Genomic DNA, 24241 nt, shown 5'->3' on the forward strand with positions numbered 1-24241 from the left:
ATAATTTGCTGAAATCTGTAGGAAACAAGTATACTAAACCAAATGTACTGATGCATGTGATTGTTTCTCACCCTGAAACGAGTTCAACACAGTGAATATGTAATATGAGGGAATGAGCATCGGTCCATAACTGAAGAACGCCACAGACCACGTCAGACCGAAGAGCAGGAACAAACTCAACACCATCATCAGCTGCTTTCTGAACGTCTTTCTCTTGCCGTCAGTCGCTCTTAAGCGTCTGGCCTGAACAATCCTAGTTAAGATAGTGATGAAGATTCCTGTCGTGAAGATGAACACTAAAGCGTAGTAGCCGATGTTCACTGTGTAGAGAATGTAAGGATTTGCAATCCAGCACCTGTAATTAGAGAAGAATTAAATATCATTAAGAGGACAAAAGGTAAACATTCATAAATTTACATTTTACATTTAAGTTTACAAAACTTACATTTGTGAATTTTTTTCAGATGTTGTTTTTATGATCACTGTTTTATATTCTCCCACAGAAACAATAGCTATGACTATTGGAGTGGGAAACGCTGAAAACACACAGAGACCAGAGTTATTATAGTTTTTTTTTTAAACTCAAAACATCAAATAAATAAATAATGTGTCACTGAAAAATAGTTATTTATTTTCAGCTAGTTGCCAAAGCAAAATTTCCCATTTTTATTTAGTTTAACTTGATATTATAAACTAACTAATAAATTAATAACTAACTAATGAATAAATAAATAAAACTAAAATATACATTTATAATAACTATGTAGACATATTTAAATGAGATTAAAATAAAAACAAAATGAAATTGATTCAAAATATTAATAAAAAAGTAATATTACCTCAATGATTCTAAAAGGCAACACTATAATAGGTGTTTTGTTGCTCTAACTCACCCCAGCCCAACACGGTGATCTTCCTCGTGTAGTTTGTGATGGTGACGTTCTGTCTGAGGAGCCATAAGTACATATGAAGAGCTTGAATGAAGAACCAGGTGAATGAGGCCAGCATGGAGTAATGCAGGAGCAGCGCTATGAAGACGCACGCAGCGTTGTCTTGTGTGTTAGCGACGCTCTCGTTTGACAAAAACGAGGCATTCAGTAGAAACAAAGCCACAAACATGTTCATCAAGATCTTCGTGGCCTGATTTGATTTGGCTTTCCTATTAAGACATAAAAACAACTTTAACCTTTAACTGCTTTTTCAGTTACTTAAGTGCATCATCCAACTATTTAAAGTGCACTTTTTCTTTTTGGAATTTTCAGTGTGAATGCACTACACGCACTATTTATACTACAAAACATCATAGAATAGTTCATAAATATGTGATTTGGGACGCACCTTTTGTAACTTTTATACTTAAAGTACGCAAAACTAACTATATGTTAAGATACTCTACCGTAGCAGGAAATGCATAAATAAAGCGATGGACAGGAAAAACATGGAGATGCCGCAGCCGATATAAGTGATATAAGTCAGTGATTCCAGATCCTGCGCTGTGATGTTATATGACTGAGACTGAGGGATCTGAGAAAACACAACGAGAAACAGATCAGCAGGAGGATTTTTAAAACCATTTTCTGTTTTTTATTTTTTAACATCAATAATCAGATGTTATTAGCAAGTTTTAAGTGCATATAGATGCATACTAGCAGGTTGATGTGGACTAAAATATATTGTTTTAATGGGATCTTTAAATGAAACATGAATTATGAAAGTGTAAGTTCTTCTTCTCTGAGAAACTTTCTGGATAGTATGGTGACATTGATACAATGTTGAGTTTTGAGCCAAACCATCATTTTGGTTGAGTTTGACATTACAATGTTTAATGTATGTTGGATCAACATTGACATTTTGAAGGAAGCCTACAGCACACATGGGTAAAGTCAAGTCAAGTCACCTTTATTTATATAGCGCTTTTACAATACAGATTGTGTCAAAGCACTTAACAGTATCAAATTGGAGGATAGAGTGTCAGTAATGTATAATGATAAGATTAAACACGCAATTTTCAGTTAAAGGCATTTCATTATTGAATTCAGAGATGTCATTGTCTAGCTCAGTTTAGTTGAAATAGTATCTGTGCAATCAAATCGGCGATAATCGCTAGAAATTAAGTGTCCCCAACTGAGCAAGCCAGAGGCGACAGCGGCAAGGAACCAAAACTCCTCTGAGACATAATGGAGAAAAAAAACCTTGGGAGAAACCAGGCTCAGTCGGGGGCCAGTTCTCCTCTGACCAGATGAAACCCGCAGTTCAAAAGTTTATATTTCTATTTTAATTTTGTTGCAATTTCTAACAATAGTAGTATTATGTAGTTAGGTATTTTATTATATTTGAGTTATTTTGTTATTTTTGGTTGATATATCTCTGGGGGTCATCTGGGTGTGCTGGTCTCCGCTGACGATCAGGGCTGTAGACATCATCTCTTGGTGCTGATCCACCATCTGATCGGATACGGACTGAGAAACAGACTAGGAAAGAAACAGACAAATATTAGCGTAGATGCCATTCAACTTACGATGTAACGAGTACATTGTGTGTTATGGGGAGTGTTCCCGGTTCGGTTGATCTAATTAATGCAGCCTAACAATCCTTTAACGGATTTGAATAATAGAAGCGTATTAATGTGTTATGTGTAAGCCAGGCTAAAGAGATGGGTCTTTAATCTAGATTTAAACTGACAGAGTGTGTCTGCCTCCCGAACAGTGTTAGGTAGATTGTTCCAGAGTTTGGGTGCTAAATAGGAATAGGATCTGCCGCCCGCAGTCGATTTTGATATTCTAGGTATTATCAAGCGGCCAGAGTTTTGAGAACGCAGCGGACGTGGAGGACTATAATGCGATAAGAGCTCGCTCAAGTACTGAGGAGCTAAACCATTCAGGGCTTTATAAGTAATTAACAAGATTTTAAAATCTATCCGATGCTTGATAGGGAGCCAGTGCAGTGTTGACAGAACCGGGCTAATATGGTCATATTTCCTGGTTCTAGTAAGGACTCTAGCTGCTGCATTTTGGACTAACTGTAGTTTGTTGATCAAGCGTGCAGAACAACCACCCAATAAAGCATTACAATAGTCTAACCTTGAGGTCATAAACGCATGAATTAACATTTCTGCATTTGACGTTGAGAGCATTGGTCGCAATTTAGATATGCTTTTGAGATGAAAAAATGCAGTTTTACAGATGCTAGAAACATGGCTTTCAAATGACAGATTGCTATCGAACAGCACACCTAGGTTCCTGACTGATGAAGAAGAATTGACAGAGCAGCCGTCAAGTGTTAGATAATGTTCTAGGTTATTACATGTGGGGTTTTTAGGTCCGATAATTAACACCTCTGTTTTTTCTGAATTTAGCAGTAAAAAATTATTCGTCATCCAGTTTTTTATATCGACTATGCATTCCGTTAGTTTCTCAATTTGGTGTGTTTCACCGGGCCGCGAAGAAATATAGAGCTGAGTATCATCAGCATAACAGTGAAAGCTAACACCATGTCTCCTGATAATATCTCCCAAGGGTAACATATAAAGCGTGAAAAGTAACGGCCCTAGTACTGAGCCTTGAGGTACTCCATACTGCACTTGTGATCGATATGATACCTCTTCATTCACTGCTACGAACTGATGGCGGTCAGATAAGTACGATTTGAACCATGCTAAGGCACTTCCACTAATGCCAACAAAGTTTTCTAGTCTATTCAAAAGAATGTTGTGGTCGATAGTGTCGAACGCAGCGCTAAGATCCAGTAGAACTAATAAAGAGATACAACCACGATCAGATGATAGAAGCAGGTCATTTGTAACTCTAATGAGAGCAGTCTCAGTACTATGATACGATCTAAATCCTGACTGGAATTCCTCACAGATATCATTTTCTCTAGGAAGGAATATAATTGTGAGGATACTACCTTTCTAGTATCTTTGACAGAAAAGGAGATTTGAGATCGGTCTGTAATTAACTAGATCTTTGGGGTCAAGTTGTGGTTTTTAATGAGAGGCTTAATAACAGCCAATTTGAAGGTTTTGGGGACATATCCTAATGACAATGATGAATTAATAATAGCCAAAGAGGATCTATGACTTCTGGAAGCAGCTCTTTTAGTAGTTTAGATGGAATCGGGTCTAACATACATGTTGTTGGTTTAGATGATTTAACAAGTTTATACAATTCTTCCTCTCCCACAGTAGAGAATGAATGAAATTGTCCCTCAGGGGATCTATAGTGCGCTATCTGATGCGATACTGTAGCTGACGGCTGCAAGGATACAATTTTATCTCTGATAGTATCGATCTTGGAAGTGAAGTAGTTCATAAAGTCATTACTGCTATGCTCTTGGGAAATGCCAACACCTGTTGATGCTTGATTTTTCGTTAATTTAGTTACTGTATTGAATAAATACCGAGGGTTATGTTTGTTTTCTTCTAGAAGAGACAAAAAGTAATCAGATCTAGCAGTTTTAATGCTTTTCTGTAGGATAGGGTACTTTCCCGCCAAGCTAAGCGAAATACCTCTAATTTAGTTTTCCTCCAGCTGCGCTCCATTTTCCGGGCTGCTCTCTTTAGGGCGCGGGTGTGCTCATTATACCACGGTGTTGGACTCTTATCCTTAATCTTCCTTAAGCGTAAAGGAGCAACTGCATCTAGAGTGCTAGAAAAGAGAGAGTCCATAGTTCCTATTATATCATCAAGTTGTTCTGAGCTATTGGATATACTGAGAAACTGAGATAAGTCAGGAAGATTATTTATAAAGCAGTCTTTTGTGGTAGAAGTGATGGTTCTACCATATTTGTAACAAGAAGTTGGCTTTACAGCTTTAGCTATATGGAATATACAGGAGACTAGATAATGATCTGAGATATCATCGCTCTGCTGTAAAATTTCAACGCCACTGACGTCACGTGATATCTAGATGAAAAGATTCTATGTGCTGAGAGTTAACTGACTTTGGTGGCGTGAGGCGGCTAGCAGACGATCGGTTTAGCCAGTCTGTCTGCTTCCTGACCTGGGCTCCAGTTAGTCAAGTACAAACTCTAAGACTATGTGCCATATTTCTAGAGAGAAGAGCGGCACCACCCAGGAGGGATGAACACCATCTCTTTTCAACAGGTCAGGTCTGCCCCAAAAATTCTTCCAATTGTCTATAAAGCCTATGTTATTTTGCGGGCACCACTTAGACATCCAGCCATTAAGTGACGACAGTCTGCTATGAATCTCATCGCCACGGTAAGCAGGAGCGGACCAGAGCATATTACAGTGTCTGACATCGTACTTGCAAGTTCACACACCTCTTTAACATTATTTTTGGTGATCTCCGACTGGCGAAGTCGAACATCATTAGCGCCGACGTTTTTTTTTTTTTTGCCAAGATGTCAGGCGCTCTGGCTCCTGGTAAACAATGGACTATGGTGGCTGGTGTCTCTATTTTCACGTTCCGCATACAATAGAATCGCCAATAACTAGAGCACTTTCATCAGGTTTCTCAGTGGGTGCGTCACCGAGTGGGGAGAACCTGTTTGATGTTCTGATCGGAACGGAAGAGTGGTGTTTTGACCCACGACTATGCCGCCTCACTGTCACCCAGTTGCCCTGCTGCACGGGCTCAACCGAAACCGAACAATGTACAGGACTCCTTGAGCTAGTCGCATCCAAAGCAGTATCTACAGCCCTCACATTCTTACTGTCCTCAACTAAAGTTTGGATGCGTGTCTCTAGTTCTAAAACCTTCTCTGTCAGCCTAACTATTTCCCTGCATTTATCACATGTGAATCCCTTGCTGCTGACAGAGACAGATTAACTATACATGTGGCAGACAGTGCAAACAACAATAGCAGGAGAAGAAGCCATTACTCACCGTGATTGATGAATGATACCAACTTAACTTACCACTTACCACTGTTGTTTGATGAGCACGTGAAAAACGGAGCGAGGAAAAAATAAAATAATAATAGGCGCGAATAGAAATGCAAATGGAACCGCGAGTGACAAGCTAATGGGCTAACAAGCTGCACTCGCGGTTTTTAAAGGCGAACGATCAAATTAGTTAGATTAGTTTGAAAGATAACACCAGAAATATGGTGGGAATTAAGTTATATATTATCACTTTAGACAAAAGGGATTGAAAGTAAGGTAGAGATTCAATAAAAAGCGAAGGTACACGGAGCTACAAACACAAACCTCTCAGCAGCACAACAGACTGAAGCAATCGAACCAAATACAGTAGAGCCCTGCATGGGCCTCAAATATAGGCCCTAGCCCGGCCCTTGTCCGACAGCTTATCAGAATTCTTGGCCCGAGTCCGACCCTGTTTTAGCTTTTAAAATAGTTCAGTTTTGTATGTAATGGCAAATTTATGTAATTTTTTTTATTAGGTTAATTTAGAAAAATGTTTGGAATATTTTTTGTTCGTTTAATGTAAGTTTTTGTTTTTTAAAATACGACCAAGCGGCCAGCGGTAGACAGTGAGCTGATTTATAGCCTATGTTTGATCAATATAGCCTTCTCAAATCATCACGACTTGCCTAAAATAAAATCTATAGGTATAAAACAGCATATAACAATGTTAGTTTAAACATTTAACCTATATAAATGTGTGCTGTCAGATGCATATCCAATCATTTGTGCTGAGAGTGGAAGCTAAAGCGCCCTTTACAGGACACGGAGGCGCCAGCGCAATCACTTGCATTGGAAACAAAACACACCATAATTTTTTCTCATAAAGGTAAGAGTAATTCATAAATCGGAACCATAAAGGTTTTACTTTTATTTGTGTGCACTCACAATATCAACAAAATGTTGTGCTTTTATAAAATATAGAAAACAAAACAGGATGCGCTTTCTGCCGTCTCGGTCTTGAACAGGAGCGCTTCACAATGATGAACCGAAACTCAGTGAATACTTTCCTCACAGACTTGATAAATATATCTACTGTATAGAAAGCTTCATTATGTAATCTGTATTCATTTCTCTCTAAAGGCACATCCAGTGAAGAGTTTTAAACCCACATATAAGTGTATTTTTATGATTGCAGTAACTGTAAATTAAATGTAAGCTAGCTAATACAGCCCTAATTACTAGCTCAAATGAGTTAGTGTTAACTCTTACCAGTTAAAATGTAGTCTGTTTTCTATTATTTATTTTTAATTTAGTTTTTAATGCTTTAAAGAGCAATTTTAGATTGTAATGTTTTAATATTCTGCTAATAACCATAAAAGGTAAAGCTATAAAACCAGAGAGAAAGGCTGTATGGCTAGAAACTGCCGATCAACTGAATGCGCAAGTAGCAACCATGTTAAAATGTTTTCATATATCTTAAAGGGGTCATCGGATGCAAAATTCACTTTTATATGTTGTTTGAACTGAAATGTGTCTTGGCAGTGTGTGTACACAACCACCCTATAATTATAAAAATGCACCCAGTGTTTTTTTTCAAGTCCCGATAAATGATAACCCCTTTCTCAAATCAAGCCGTTCACAGATTCTTGGCAGAATGACGTAGTTCTGCTCAGGCCCCTCCCACGATTGTTGACTGACACTAGCGTTTCAGCATAGACCCGCCCTGACTGAGCTGTCATCAGTCCGCCATTGTTTCGATGCCGGAGCATGTGTAGAAAGAATGTCTCCTAAGCTATTTACCCTTATTACCTTTATTTTTGAAGGGAATGCGCCCCACAATCTGCTTAAATGCATCTATGTTCGCACGAATCATTCATGATCCAGCTTCACCTACAAAAGAAGTAAGTTGTTTTTTTTGTTTTTTTTTTATGAATCAATGTAAATCGCCTTTCCTAATAATGTGCTAGTTAGAAAGTTCAGCGACGAATGCAGCTAAAGTTTACCGTCTCTCAGAGAACCCCATGGTGAGCAGCGGGCTGAGCAGAGCTCATTAGCATTTAGAGGAACATGCAACAAAACCGCTTGCTTTGAACAGAGCTGTTTTTGACAGGGAAAAAAGGGTGTTGTTTTACTCTACCATTGGGAAATTTTAACCAAAGTATATAAAAAGTTGTGGCTTCACAATTAAGATCTTACTTAAATGCTAATGGCCTTTTTGAACCTTTTCAGTCAGGATTTTGTTCATCACATAGCACTGAAACTGCTCTTCTTCGTGTGGTTAATGAGATTCTTCTGTCCATGGATTCTGGGTTAATAAACATCTTGATTCTTCTCAATCTAAGCTCTGCATTTGACACAGTTTGCCATGAAATATTGATCTCCCGTCTTTCTGATATCGGTATCACTGGCTCAGCTCTTTCCTGGCTCATTTCCTACATTAGCGATAGAAAATATTATATCACCATACAAGAGTATAAATCTGCCACTGCTCCAGTTTCACAGGGTGTTCCTCAAGGTTCAGTTCTTGGTCTACTTCTGTTTATCATTTACATATATCCACTTGGTGACATCATATGCATGCATGGACTTCAATTTCATTGCTATGCTGATGACATTCAAATTTACCTAACCACCAACACTGATAGGTCATCACTGCCCGACTCACTTACTGCATGCATCAGGCATATCAAGCATTGGTTGTCCTTGAATTTCCTTAAACTAAATAATAACAACATATGTTCCACATATACATTTTAAGATATTACTTCTAACATTTAAGGCATTAAATGGTCTTGTGCCTCCATATCTGTCTCACCTACTGTACTCCTACTCTCCTCCCCGGTCCCTAAGATCATCTGAGCTTGGTCTTTTGTCCATTCCTCGTTATCGGCTGTCCACTGTAGGTGGTAGGTCATTTAGTGTTAATGCTCCTAAACTATGGAATTCACTACCCCTTACACTTCGTAATTTATCTTCTTTGTCTACCTTCAAGACTCAGCTAAAAATGTATCTCTTTAACTTGCATTTTGGATAATGTGGCTATATTTGGCCTTATGTGTTTGTATTGTTTATTTGGGTGTGCAAATGTTTTGTATAGAACTATGTAAAGTGACCTTGAGCAATGGAAAGGCACTATATAAATAAAACTTCTTCTTATTTTACACCACTTTTCTGTTGTAGCGTTTGGACCAATCAGACACAAATTTAGTCATTATATTTAATGAATAATCCAGGAAACCCTCTCATTCAACAAACAAACTGTGAGGGTCTATGGACCCTTCTCCTGAAAGAGCACCCTAAAGGGCTCAGTTACCAGGGAAACCATCTGATAAGACTGTTTTATTGCTCAAAAGTATGTGAGATGCGAAGTGCAGTAAGAACAGACCCTTCTGAAACCTACGCATTGCCCATAAAAACAGAACTTTCCTCCTTTTCATTTATAGACAAACCTTTCTACGAATAAACATGTATGGTCTTGTATGGTGTCTCTTGCATTGTATTTTGTTGTATGCATGCATGACCTGGTCAATTGATTGTACCGTAAATTCTGCTTTATCAAGCTAATTCTATTAACTTATCCAAATATTATAATTAATTATAAAGAGTTATGATTAATTATTAAAATTTCCCCCTTGAGCTAATTTACTATACCGTTCTTCTAAAAACGGTCTACTGACTTCCTGGTTCATCCTCAGAAATTCACAATGGTCTCAGATTGGTTAGCTGGCCCAGTGTTTTGTGATTTGTTAACCGCCTAGTGAACGTTGTCCGGAAACATCATGTCTCTTACCATAACGGGTAGTTGCATGCGCTTCCGGTGTATTGTAAACAATGGCATCAATTAGGAATGGGTGATATGGCAAAAATATCATCAAAAGTTTTTTTTTTAGAAATATCACGATTCATGATTCTTTGTCATGTTGGTTTTGCTATTTTACAAGTCGTCTGAGCATTACAGCTAAAGTAATTTTCCTATTATAAAGACAAAACTTTCAAGGTAACAAAATATAAAAAGAATGGCGTATATTTAGGCTAAAGTGGGCGAAAATAAAAATCTTTGTCGTTATTAAAAAATGAGAACAAAGATACACATTACAAATAGACATACAAATAGAACAAACTGTTTTATAAATAAAACACTATCTTGATTCCTATTAAAGTAACCGTATTAAAGTTTTTCAGTCAAGAGTAGTGAGTGATTTTTCTCTTTGTGTTTTATTAACATTAAAAGAATAATTCACCTAAAATAAAAATTCTGTTATCTGTCTGTCAATTCTGTCATGGTGTTTTATTTTTATACCATCAATTTCTCACTCAAAAGTTGTTTTAAACCTGAATGAGTTTCTTTCTTCTGCTGAACATGAATGCTTTTAAGAATGTGGAAAACCAGTTGCTGGTCCACAGTGACTTCCATAGTAGTTTTTCCTAAATTCAACGTGGACCAGCAACTGTTTGATTACCCACATTCTTCAAAATATCTTCTTTTGTGTTCAGCAAAAGAAAGAAATTAATACAGGTTTGGGACAACATTGAGTGAGTAAATAATAACAGAAAATACATTTTTGGGTGAACTATTCCTTTAACCCCTTAACTGTCACTCACAGTTTTGAACACAGACATGATAGTGCACTATCCAATCTTATTTTTTTATAATTCATGAATGAAAACATTTTCCAACGTGATTTTGATGCACCATTTCCATGGTAATGCAATGTCTGATTTTAAAATGGGTTTCAAAGGATGAATTTTGAGATTTTAAGTTTTCAACTGATACATAATTTCTTATGATTTCTAAAGCGTGATAGAGAAAAAGGCAACTAAGAAGACTTTCTGTGACAAAGGTCAGAACTCCTGTTATGATGTAGATTTTCAGGTGCACTCTTGTCATAAATTAATCTATTACTTTTCCTACATAATTTTTACAAAAAGTGGTAAAATACCTATTTAGGAGTCTTAGACCTTTCCAACGATATATAGTTTGTCATGAGTAGATTAGGATTTAATTGTAAAATAGTGAAGTAAACGTAGGCGTCCCACAGGGTGGACGGTGACAGTTAAGAGGTTAAAGGGGTCATCGGATGCAAAATTCACTTTACAAGTTGTTCGAACAAATGTGTGTTGGAAGTGTGTGTACACATTCATCCTATAATGATAAAAATCCACCCAGTGTTTTTTTTGAGAGCCCTGTCAGAATGACGTAGTTCTGTACAGGCTGCTCCCACGAGAGTTGATTGACAAGACCGTCTTACCTTAGACCTGCCCTGAGTGAGCTGAGAGCTGTCCACCGACTCAAGTGCAGGGGAAGACAAGAAGTCTCCGATTAAGCGATTGAGGCGTTTTGATGTTGGATGTAATAATGAATATGGCAGTCGTCATTTACTCCTGACATCTGAGCCGCTGAAGACGCAGAGGATTAACGTTACTTTTGTTTTGAATTGAATGCACCGATCCCCAATCTGCCTAAATGCGTCTATGTTCGCGTGAATAATTCGTGATCCAGTTTTATCTACAGAAGAAGTGAGTATAAGGGTTATGAATCTTTGCAAATCGCCTTTCCTAATAATATGCTATTTAGCCAGTTTCGCAGCTGAAGTTTAGTATGCTCCATAGATACAGTATATACCTAGATGCCTCATTATGGACTGTTTCTACGGGCCGCGATACGTAAGCCATCCGCCATTTTTGGAACGGTCTGCGAATCTCTGAGCGCATTGACTGTGTGCGTCTGCAACAGCAAGTTATACGCATGTATATCTTTGAATATTCATTGATTATTATGGTGAATGCGAGATGGCTGACACGACAACGTATATGGAGCCGTTGAATAGGGAATCTACACATCTATTGTCTGCTCGTCACTCCACGGAAGAGAGGGGCGGAGTCAGCAGAGCTCACTAGGATTTAAAGCAACATGAACTAGAACAGCGTGCTAAAAACAGAGCTGATTTTGACAGGGTAAAGAAGGTGTTTTTTACACTAGAATTTTAACCAAAGTATGTTATAGACTTTTCATTAAGACCCTAAAGAATCATATCAACTTGTGTAAAATGGGCATCCGATGATTCCTTTAATGACAAGCAGCAGCATGTTTAATACATAAGGGATAATCAATGGCTAGCCGTGCATTAAATTATTTTAAATGCACTTTGTGGAGGCAACCACCCTCCGCATGGTTCTTTGCCTCCACGAAGTGCATTTAAAATCCTTTAATGCACGGCTAGCCATTGATTATCCAGCTTATTCCATGGTCATTGGCCAAGTTATAGACAAGTTAAAAAAACAAGTATTGCTCTTTGCAGCACAATATTTGACGAATGGGTAAAAATGACAGTTAGTTTCGTCAGTTACGGCACCTTAGCTCTAGCATTCTGCCTGCTTCAAATCAGACACAGAGATGAAATAGTGCAGTAAGATCACATTTGAATGAATTCTAGCATTTATCATTTATTTCAATTAATTATCCATCGAGAGAGAGATGTGTGTGCGTTACCTGCCTGCTGCGCATCTGTGCGTCTCTCTCTACAAACAGTTAATTACTTCAAAAACAGCGACTCTACCACCTCGTTGCTGAGGAATATAATGTAGCTATCTAGTATCTAGGCTATTTTATTAATAAAAATATTAATATTAATATTAATATTAAAAATAACGGGGAAGCGTTGACATCAAGTTTATGTGTGTACAGCGCAATCTCCGTCCTCTCTCTCTCTGTGTATGTGTGAGAGAGCGAGTGATGTGTGTGGGTTAGTGTGCATCAATTAAAGCAGCGCATTTACTGACTTGGAACTACCTGTGCATTAAACGGTTTTACTGCATACCTGCCAGCCAATCAGAATCCCAGAAGTTTGGGGAATAAAGGGGTAACAATCTGAAAAATTACAAATTATTTATACTGTTAGTATTTTGAAACTAACTATTCTAATATTACATGGTACTGTATGTATGAACTACTATGATAAACAACAATCTTATGTTTGGGAGAGATTTAGCAAAACCATACACTGTGTATCTTTTAATAGTACACAAAAAACACTGGGTTATTGTTTCAATCCAAACGCTCGGTTGAGACTGTTGGGTAATGAAATGTTTGGTGACGAGCAGTTAATCAAACGGTTACATTTCCTCAGTTATTCAATACGAGCAAAGAACATTTACATTACCAAAGAACATCATAACTGACTTCAGTCTAGCGCGAGTATTATGCGATCTACACTGCATGATGAATAAATCTCGTACCCCTTACACTGCACGCGTCTGCAGCGCATTACAGCTCCACGGCCACCGGAGTTTCTGAAGTGGCTCTCTGCGCTGCATCACTAAAGATAGGCACCTAGGCTATTTTTGATGGATAATAATAATAATAATTGTCTCGCTGTCATCAAAGGCATCAGCAACAGGCGATATCTTTGACCATGGTCCAAACACTATTCTATCTTCTATCGGCACCCTAAACCGAGTTGTGATGACGCTTTGTTTCCTTGCCATAATGTATTCTATTGAAAATTCTTTATTGTCAAATGTGTGTTGAATGTAAACTCCTATTAGGAATTTAACCATTCAATGTGAATTTATCTGAGAATATTCTTAATTAAGGAAATCTATTCAGTGATTGGTCCATGTGTATGTCGTCATCCAAAATTCCCGTTTGTGGCACAGCAAAGTGTTGTGAATCATCTCTAAGACTGATGCTGTGTCCCAATGTGCCTACTTATACTACACCCTTAAAGTATGTACTCTTTTGGTGAAGAAAAAGTACACACTTTTAAGTGTGTAGTAGAAGAGTAGGCAAGCTTTGGGACATACTATCACGTCACACAACTGCATCTTTAACGGTCTCTGTCGCATGTGTTACATGCACCCTGTCACTGTAAACTGGCCTGTCAATCATCTTGTCACAGTTAACATCCTCCACATTTCATTTCATTTAACTTCCTACCGTATTGGAGAGAAAAGAAGTAGCTCGTTGATCTGCCAGTGGCGGGTCTTTCATGCGTAGAACTCTGCTATTTTCTGCGTAATGATGCATTTAAAAGTTAACGACTAAATGGATGTTTATAAAAGTTCACATTGCGGTTGCAGATGAAATATAACACAGATAACAATAAATAAATAGTTTTTACCAGGTTAAATGTTGATTATTAGTAACTCAGACCCCTTTTTGTAAACCTCTCTACCAAACCGTCAATCGCGCGCATCTGCCACGTTTGTAGTTTTTTTTCACTTAAGTAAATTCTTAGCAGTGTTCTTGAGAGTAATTCCCTGACTTCTAAAACTAATGTTATTTTTAAAGATTGTAATGCTTTTGTCCTTTTTACCCTATTTTTTACATTTTTTTTTAAAGAATTTATTTTTGTCTTTTTCTCATTGATTGCGTTAAACTGTCAAATGAAATAAATTGATTCAACTGCTGGAAAGGTGTCAAATTTTGAAAACAAAAACAAAATCGCAAAACTTTGAAATGGTCAGAAAAATTAATGTTTCAACATTAATTTGGTACATCAGATGACAACAGTATTTGAGATTTCAGTTGTATTTTCAGTGTTTCAACAAAAGTGATTTAAAAACATCACATTAACATTGATCAAACGATTGATAATTTGATGATGCTTTTTGTCAATTTCAATATTCATTTAACAGCAGTGATGTAGAATCAACATCATCACTGACATTACCATTAATTATTTTTGTTCATTTCAATAGTGCTTCAGCGTTCTCACCATCAGCACTGCAAAGAACGTCAGATGTGAGCAGGAGCACTTTATGGCATTTGATTGTTCCATTGTTTCTGTCTTACAGCCGGATGTCGTCCAATTAAGCTGTCCTTTAAAGAACAGATAGCAATGAATGAAATTAATTATACAAATTAATTGTATAAAATAAATGGGGTTTGTTTATAGGAACTGATCAATACAGTCATAAATGACTTTACCTCTGCCATCCCAAGAAACGCAGGATGCTATACCGACCTGTAAGAATGTTTATTTTCATTTTGCATTCACAGTGTAATGGTATATATGTTTTGTGACAAAACCTTTTATTACCTGATCGTTTTGTGTAAAGAACATGTCAATATTGTCTGTAAGGTTGGAGATATTGGCCCTCATCGTTATTCCATAAACTTCATTGTTCAAAACCGTGTAATTTTGAGTTTCATTCTAAATCAGAAACCATTCAAGGATAGAGCAATCATTAAGCAGATATAAATATGTGTGAAAATAATAGATTGAGAAACATTTCTCAGATGAACAGTTGGCCCAAAAATGTCTTATATGCTGTTATGTTTTCATTAGAACATGATGTAAAAAAAAAAAAAAAAAAAGTAAAACATTAATTAACAATTTGTGTTCCTCAAAATATATAATATTGACATAATTGTAATTTTTGGGTTAACTATCCTGCAGACGTTCCCTAAAATGTTCAAAGATGTCATTTTTACATTAACTGTGAGCACCTCATTTCTCATGTTGTAGAATTGTAGAATTGCAAGAAACGCTGTTCCATTGTTTTCCCGTCGTGATTTATTAAAGGCCTCGCTGGAAACCTTTACAGACCAGGGAAAGGTTGCATTCAGGTCGCTCTGACAATCAAAATCCTGTGAAAAGAAGAATTAGCATGATAAATGAAGATTCATATCATGGTTTAATGTTTCTGAGGTCTTACGTTTATAATGTCCTCATCTGAAGAGTAGCATATGTCTTTGGTTTTTGTATTTTTGGCTTGTACATGAAGAAGACCAATAGCATCCCCCATGACGATCCCTGCTTTGCTTATATTGTTTTTCTCCATCTCTTCCATTTTAGACTCCAGTTTTTTCAAATAGTCTCTGTAAAAATGATTTAATTACTTGTATTCTGTAATAGAGTTAATTCAGATTCCCTGATAATCACACACTTACGATGCTTCTGAGGGATCAACATCACCATCATCAACTTGAACAGACATATTGTAAGTAACCTCGTGTGGTTGTAGAGTGACAGTGACAGCACTGGCTGGGCAGGTCACACACATCCATTCACTTCTGATGAAACGCAGAACGTAACGGGTTCTTATATTCTCTTCAACACAGAGAAATAGATGTGATTAAGGTGATCTAGGTGTTGCTTATTTTTAAATCTATGAACAGTTTCAGCATTCAGAATTATATACGCATGGTAAGTTTACATATTTATTAATGACATACAAAACAGACTAATAATTAGAGTGCTGTGATATGATGTGTATTTACTTAGATTTTGAATTCAAACTTTGATGTAAATCTGTCACAGCCATAAGTTGGTGTGTCTATGACAGCCACCAGAGGGCACTCTTCTGGGTCTTTGTTCTGGACTTCACTTCCCATCACCCCTTGCACTGATTATTGTTCCATTACCCTCAGCTGTGTGTCATTAAGTATTTGTTCACCTGTGTATTTGTTGTGTGGTCAGTGTCTTTGTTGCTGCAGTATTGCATCTGTTACTTTGTGTTTGTGGGTTATATGTTTGTGGATTACCTTTTGCTGTCTTTTTATGATCATTGTTTGGGACTACAATAAAGCTGCTATTGGATACTGTGACAAAAACAGGCAACTGAAACAACTACTGAAAAAAGGTTACAAAGAAGCAGACTTACTTTTGCAGATGTTGCCATCATATGTAGCGTTTCTACATGTCTTTCCAGGATCAACAGGAGGGATTTCCAAACAACCTAAAGAGACCATGACACATAATTCAACATTACTGATGGCAAAGTGAAGCTTTCAACACAATTGTATCGGAAAAAGGTTCATTACTCGAAGCTTTTTAAAACGGTTCATGCTGTGGCCATCTTGTGGTCATAAAAATGAATAACACCTTCCAAAGTGCTGTGATTTATTACATCTGCTGGTATTATTCTTGATAATACACTATATTGCCAAAGGTATTGGGTCACCCCCTTCTAATGAACAGGTTTGACTACTTTAGTAATTTCCATGAGTACAAATCTTAATGTTTAAGCATTTAATGATATTCTAGGAAATTGTGTGCTTCTAATTTTATAGCAACAGTTTGGACAGAACCCTTTTCTATTCTAACATGTCAATGTCTCTGTGTATGAGGCAAGGTTCAAAAAGAAATGATTGATTTAGTCAGTGTGGAAGAACTTGACTGGTCTGCAGAAAGCCAAGTCCTAATCCAAGCTGAACACCAATGACTTGTACATATGGATACAGTCATTTTAGACACTTCCAAAACTGTTGCAACAGAGATGGAAATACAATTTTTAAATACATGAATTATGTTTCCATCTTTGCTGCCACAGTAGTGCACACATATAGTGTATGTACAAGTCATTGGTGTTTGGTAAAGAGTTTTTGGCTCAAGAACTGCATTTAAAGTCGCAGCAGAGGTGTTCAGCTTGGATTAGGACTTGGATTTCTGCAGACCAGTCAAGTTCTTCCAAGTATGTAGCCACGTTTTAGCTCTAAATTGGATGGGCTACGTGTAGTCTGCTTTAGCCCACCCGGTAAAATCGAGGCAATCCGTGGTCTAATTTTAACGGTTTACACCAGACCAGCAATGAGCATAGCCAAAATAGCCTTAAAATTGTTTACATGTAATTTTCGCCCAAGCAGCTTCTTATCAAATGCAAGAGAACTTTTTAAACATTTAAATTAGCATCATTTTATATTTTATTTAATTATTTTACAGCATTATTAAATATAGCATTATTTATTATGCCAAAAATAATGCTCATTTAAATGTTTCAAAAGTTTACTTGCATTTGATAATATGATGTCATGCATCCCACAAGCTGTTAAATGTAACATTAATACACATTATACGATATTATTGATATTATTCGACTGTCTTTCATTTTATAAATAAAATGCAATTACAATTCCCAACCGCTAGATGGCAATTGTAGCCCTACTGAGCCATGAGGCAACGCGAGATGTGAAAGTTATACCCTGCGTTCCATTCGGTAGGGCTCATCCCTATGCCCTAATCCCTTCAAAGTGATGAACCCTCCGGAGTGAGAGGGTGTAGGGGACCAAACAACAGTTTCTTGAAGTGCCCTTCTGCACCATCATCCCATGCCCTGCGCAAAGGATCATGGGAGCCCCAAGTATCCATCAGTTGTATACTTCGAAATCCATCATTCTGAAGGGCCCTTTGAAGTGGCTAGTTTTGAGCACTTCGGTTTGGAACGACCCTTCAATATGGCGGACATGATTGTTTTCACTCCGAAGTGCCCTTCAGAGGGCGATATATCCCGTTTGGAACGCACCGATAGAGTGGTGGAACTATGATGTCACTTTGTAGGCAAAAACCCGGAAGCGAGTTAGCATTTTAGCACTTCCGGTTCCATCGTCCCAGAGTCAGTGGGTTTTTGAATGGAATTTTGGTTAAATCCTTTAAATAAGGTCCGTGGTTCACACAGGCTCAAGATACTTTCACGTTTTATTCTACGACATAAAACACACCAGTTACACCCCACTCGTGATTTTTTTAAACTGTTATGTTTCTTAAAAAAGACGGTTGTTAACAGGTTGCTAAATGGGACTAGAGGCTCTGTCTGAGACATTAAACGTCATTATGCTGAACAGTTTATCAATTTACAGTATTTTCCAGCTGTAGTATAATTTGTAATTCAATTAATTGTAGAATAACCAAAAAATAGTTTCCCGCATTGTATATTGTTGTTCGACAATTTTTTATTTTTTTTATTTTTATTTTTGCTTTGCCCCGAAATGCAACACATGTGTTCGGAGCATAGACTGTATAAAAACATGGACATAGTGTCCGTGACGTCACCCGTAGGTTTCTGGAGAGCATTTTTGAAGCCTAAAGTGGGCAGAGCCGACCGCCGCCATCTTGGAAAGCGCGTCACCACGTGTCACTCCTGGATAATTGAAAATGGGCAAAAAGGTGGTATGTGGGTGGAGCTGGTTGCTGAAACCACGCCCGCCTAGCTCGCCAGTGGTGACAGCAGCGGCAATCCGCCTGTCACTCAACTGGCCACGCTCTTAATTATGCAGAACTTTAAGAGTCAATATAATTTAAACAGATGAGTTCATCACAGTTGTCATGAAGGGCAAAATTAGATATATAGACCAAAATCATTTTTTGAACCAGGCTGTAAACATGTTTTTTTCTACTGTAAAGTTGGGCAATTTTAACATGGGGAGTCTATGGGATTGACTCCCTTTTGCAGCCAGCCTCCAGCGGCCAGTTGAAGAATTACAGTTTAAATCACTTCCGTGTTGGTTTCACGAGAGAGAGCGGGAGGTTGCTGCTTGGTTCGGAGGGAAGATGCTCGTTTTATCGCTTACTGATGCAGAGACTCGCACCATAAGGTAAACTCATATTACATGTAAACACCACATTTCCCGGCTTTAGGTGGTGAAAGTGAAACTTTAATGATGCATAGTGCTTAAAGCCAAGTTAAAATGAAATGTTTACGGCAACATGAAGCTGTTAGAAAGCATATAGATTGTAGAAGCAAGGATAAAATAACATTTTGTGTAACCACCCTAACAAAATGAGAGCTGAAATGTGGAACTTTCTTCACTAAAATACATTCAATCTTACCATATCCAAAAACTTCACTCTGCTGTTATTTAATTGATTAAATGCACTAGAATTTATATATGGAGACACGTTTTTAATTAAAATATTCATATTAATCAAGGATTTATTGACTTTTAATGCACCTTATTTTGAAATGTACAGAAATACGTGCTTTCATATGTCCTTCAGTTATGATTATTTCATTTATTCACTATACTATTTACTAATGTCTCATTTCAGTTTTAGTTTGGCTCTAGTTTTGTATTTATATGAAAAGGTTCATGTAGCGTGGATTAAAATTCATATACAGAGTAAATACTTTTCACTGAACGTTAAAAATAAGTTTGAGAAAGGTGATGGACTGGCCAAGCATGTCTCCACACCTAAACCCTATTGAGCATCTGTGGGGCATCCTCAAACGAAGGTGGAGGAGCGCAAGGTGATGTCATCATGGAGGACTCCAGTGGCAACCTGTGAAGCTCTGGTGAACTCCATGCCCAAGAGGGTTAAGGCAGTGCTGGAAAATAATGGTGGCCACACAAAATATTGACATTTTGGGCCCAATTTGGACATTTTCACTTAGCGGTGTACTCACTTTTGTGGCCAGCGGTTTAGACATTAATGGCTGTGTGTTGAGTTATTTTGAGGGGACAGCAAATTTACACTGTTATACAAGCTGTACACTCACTACTTTACATTGTAGCAAAGTGTCATTTCTTCAGTGTTGTCACATGGAAAGATATAATAAAATATTTACAAAAATGTGAGGGGTGTACTCACTTCTGTGAGATACTGTAGTTAATAGTGAGTATTGGACCCTAAAGTGTGACCAGAATAATGTATATAGTTATCTGTTATTTATTTGAAAGAATTAAAAGAAAACGTTTCATATCTATCCTTGTATCATTAACTTGTTGAGATTGATATAGGATTTCGAAAGTAATTAGTAATAAGTAATTAAATACTTTTTGGAGAGAACAATTTGTAAACAATTTGAACAATTTATACAGTAATCTAATTACACTGTTGAAGATGTAATTAGTAACTAATAATTAATTACTTTTTTAGAGTTACCCAACACTGTACACTACAATATTGCATTACTCTATAACAAAAGTAACTAATTGTGGTACTTCAGTGTTCTCAAACTCAATTCCTGGAGGGCCACAGCTCTCCACAGTTTTGCTCCAACCCTAATCAAACATACCTGATCCAGCTAATCAAGGTCTTCAGGATTAGTAGGAACTTCCAAGCAGGTGTGATTTGGAGCTGGTTGGAGCTAAACTCTGCAGAACTCCAGGAATTGAGCTTGAGACCACTGTGCTACTTTTGACTTTTTATGGGAAGTAATGCATTGTTACTTTTGCGTCACTTTTTGTCACCTGGGCTGGGCTTGGTTATTTATTTTTAAGAACAAAAATACCTAAAGTTATATTTTTGGAAACTGTAAAGGCCCTTTCACTCCAAAAGTAGAATGAATAAGCCTCAGGCTGAAGGAATTGCCTCTGCACTTACAAACGATTTCTCTCAACATGAGGACAGGAGAGCTGTCAGTGAATAAATGGGAAAACAAAGTAACTTGTATCACTCATTTGAAAAAGTAACTCAGATATTTATTGTAAATTAAAAAGTAATGCGCTACTTTTCTAGTTACTTGAAAAAAGTAATCTGATTATGTAACTTGCATTACTTGTAATGCAGTACCCTCAACTATGATAATACATTATGTATTTTAAAAAATTTTGTTCAATGAAACCATATCATTGCTTGCTTTTGATACTTTATTTGAACTAATTATTATTGCCTCATTGCTATTTATGTATTTTAAGTCATTTTAAAGGGTATTGTTTGCCTTGGTCTATTTTTTCCATTTTAATTTTTCAATACTCTGTTTTAATGGATAAATTAAATTTTATTAATCAAAGAGCATGTTTAATTAAAATCTTGAAACCTACACAATTTCACTGTAGGTTCAAGGTGTCAGTCCTCTGTCGTGTGTGTCTTGTGTTCCTGCCCTCTTGTGTCCTTATTTGGTCATGTTCCTGTCCTTGTTAAGTTTGATTGTTTATGATTTCATTCAGGTGTGTGTCTAATTATCATGTGTATTTAGTTCCTGCCTGTTTAGTTAGATTTCGTCTGGTCTACTCGTTATTCCCCAGTGTTCCTGTGTCATTGCTTTTTTTTGGTTTTATTAAAGACTGTATTTTGAGTTATCCTCGTCTCCTCCCTGCTGTGTGCACCGTGACACAAAGTTTTAAGATTTTTTTTTTTTTAACCAAATCCTGTGTTTTGCATTCCTTTTTGGGTTCCATTTTAATGGTTTCATTAAATTGTAAAAATCAAAAGCATCTCCAATTAATTTATTTTATATATATATATATATATATATATACAGTGGGTACAGAAAGTATTCAGACCCCCTTAATTTTTTCACTCTTTGTTATATTGCAGCCATTTGCTAAAATCATTTAAGTTTTTCCTCATTAATGTACACACAGCACCCCATATTGACAGAAAAACACAGAACTGTTGACATTTTTGCAGATTTATTAAAAAAGAAAAACTGAAATATCACATGGTCCTAAGTATTCAGACCCTTTGCTGTGACACTCATATATTTAACTCAGGTGCTGTCCATTTCTTCTGATCATCCTTGAGATGGTTCTACACCTTCATTTGAGTCCAGCTGTGTTTGATTATACTGATTGGACTTGATTAGGAAAGCCACACACCTGTCTATATAAGACCTTACAGCTCACAGTGCATGTCAGAGCAAATGAGAATCATGAGGTCAAAGGAACTGCCTGAAGAGCTCAGAGACAGAATTGTGACAAGGCACAGATCCGGCCAAGGTTACAAAAACATTTCTGCTGCACTTAAGGTTCCTAAGAGCACAGTGGCCTCCATAATCCTTAAATGGAAGGCGTTTGGGACGACCAGAACCCTTCCTAGAGCTGGCCGTCCGCCAAACTGAGCTATCGGGGAGAAGAGCCTTGGTGAGAGAGGTAAAGAAGAACCCAAAGATCACTGTGGCTGAGCTCCAGAGATGCAGTCGGGAGATGGGAGAAAGTTGTAGAAAGTCAACCATCACTGCAGCCCTCCACCAGTCGGGCTTTATGGCAGAGTGGCCCGACGGAAGCCTCTCCTCAGTGCAAGACACATGAAAGCCCGCATGGAGTTTGCTAAAAAACACCTGAATAAGATTCTCTGGTCTGATGAGACCAAGATAGAACTTTGGCCTTAATTCTAAGCGGTATGTGTGGAGAAAACCAGGCACTGCTCATCACCTGTCCAATACAGTCCCAACAGTGAAGCATGGTGGTGGCAGCATCATGCTGTGGGGTGTTTTCAGCTGCAGGGACAGGACGACTGGTTGCAATCGAGGGAAAGATGAATGTGGCCAAGTACAGGGAAAACCTTCTCCAGAGTGCTCAGGACCTCAGACTGGGCTGAAGGTTTACCTTCCAACAAGACAATGACCCTAAGCACACAGCTAAAATAACGAAGGAGTGGCTTCACAACAACTCCGTGACTGTTCTTGAATGGCCCAGCCAGAGTCCTGACTTAAACCCAATTGAGCATCTCTGGAGAGACCTAAAAATGGTTTACCATCCAACCTGACAGAACTGGAGAGGATCTGCAAGGAGGAATGGCAGAGGATCCCCAAATCCAGGTGTGAAAAACTTGTTGCATATTTCCCAAAAAGACTCATGGCTGTATTAGATCAAAAGGGTGCTTCTACTAAATACTGAGCAAAGGGTCTGAATACTTAGGACCATGTGATATTTCAGTTTTCTTTTTAATAAATCTGCAAAAATGTCAACAATTCTGTGTTTTCTGTCAATATGGGGTGCTGTGTGTACATTAATGAGAAAAAAAATGAACTTAAATGATTTTAGCAAATGGCTGCAATATAACAAGAGTGAAAAATTTAAGGGGGTCTGAATACTTTCCGTACCCACTGTATATACACACAGTGGGAACGGAAAGTATTCAGACCCCCTTAAATTTTTCACTCTGTTATATTTCACTCACTCACTCACAATCGGAATAAAAGTCACATGTAACCATGTCAGTCGGATTGAATTGGCCAGATCTGATTACTTTCGATTGGATTGTAAGGGGTTCTTTATTCCTTTTGGAATCCGACATGTAAACACTTGATCGGATTGAAAACCAAAACTGGAAAGTACTGCGCCTGTGCAGTGACGTAAAAATAGCGTAATGATGTATGACGCTCAGAACGAGCTGTTCTTCCTGGTGAATAAAGTGTCATAAATGAGTTTTGGTCATTCTAAAATTCTGCTTTCACTCAGCGTCTGTGAAGTGGAGCAACGTCCCACCAGTCCTCGTTTAAGACTCATCCACAGATATTTTATTCCCCCAAAACCTCAGTTTTGAACGTACCGGATGAGTGCAGAAAGCTGCTAGCAGGCTAGCTAACATGTGTAAACATGGCTGACGAGCTGCTGCGTGAGATCACGTGTGGCACTCCCTCTGGCATGATAATCTTAATAGGCTAATATCTCGTAGTGTGTGATGCACCACGATATTCAAATCTTGTAGTGTGTGCATGTTTAAGATTTAAGGGAAGAAAATCTGCGAAGATTCTCCTTATGTGTGTGCTGCAGCCAGATTTCATAATCGGTTAGGATTTTAAAACTCCTGTAGTGTGAGTCCGGCTTTAGTCAGTGCAAACTGATGATAAACTTTTAATAACTTCTTTTCTTTTATATTGCCAGGAGAATATAACACAGGAAAATGATATAAATTAAATCATGCACATGAGATACAATCAGGGAATTCAAATGAAATCATAGGCTCCTGCGTAGTGGAGAAAAACTATGAAAAAGACAAACTCTTACTTCCACTGCTACCACTG

General features: G+C 37.6%; 1 protein-coding gene across 1 annotated transcript in view; it reads right to left on the minus strand.

Annotated features, from left to right (window-relative positions):
- Positions 1-24235, minus strand: part of LOC131523519 (adhesion G-protein coupled receptor G2-like) — a 25254-nt gene extending 1019 nt beyond the window's left edge. The window contains exons 1-12 of the mRNA XM_058749974.1: positions 24225-24235; positions 16439-16513; positions 15726-15885; positions 15491-15653; positions 15282-15422; positions 14872-14985; positions 14760-14796; positions 14548-14651; positions 1397-1524; positions 894-1159; positions 446-536; positions 72-355 (exon numbers count right to left, since the gene is read on the minus strand). Of these exons, the coding sequence (XP_058605957.1) occupies positions 72-355; positions 446-536; positions 894-1159; positions 1397-1524; positions 14548-14651; positions 14760-14796; positions 14872-14985; positions 15282-15422; positions 15491-15653; positions 15726-15838 (1441 nt within the window). The 5' untranslated portion in view covers positions 15839-15885; positions 16439-16513; positions 24225-24235. The remainder of the gene's footprint in view (positions 1-71; positions 356-445; positions 537-893; positions 1160-1396; positions 1525-14547; positions 14652-14759; positions 14797-14871; positions 14986-15281; positions 15423-15490; positions 15654-15725; positions 15886-16438; positions 16514-24224) is intronic.
- Positions 24236-24241: the final 6 nt, after the last annotated feature.

This window comes from Onychostoma macrolepis, chromosome 17 (genome assembly GCF_012432095.1).
Source record: "Onychostoma macrolepis isolate SWU-2019 chromosome 17, ASM1243209v1, whole genome shotgun sequence".
Classification (NCBI taxonomy): domain Eukaryota; kingdom Metazoa; phylum Chordata; class Actinopteri; order Cypriniformes; family Cyprinidae; genus Onychostoma; species Onychostoma macrolepis.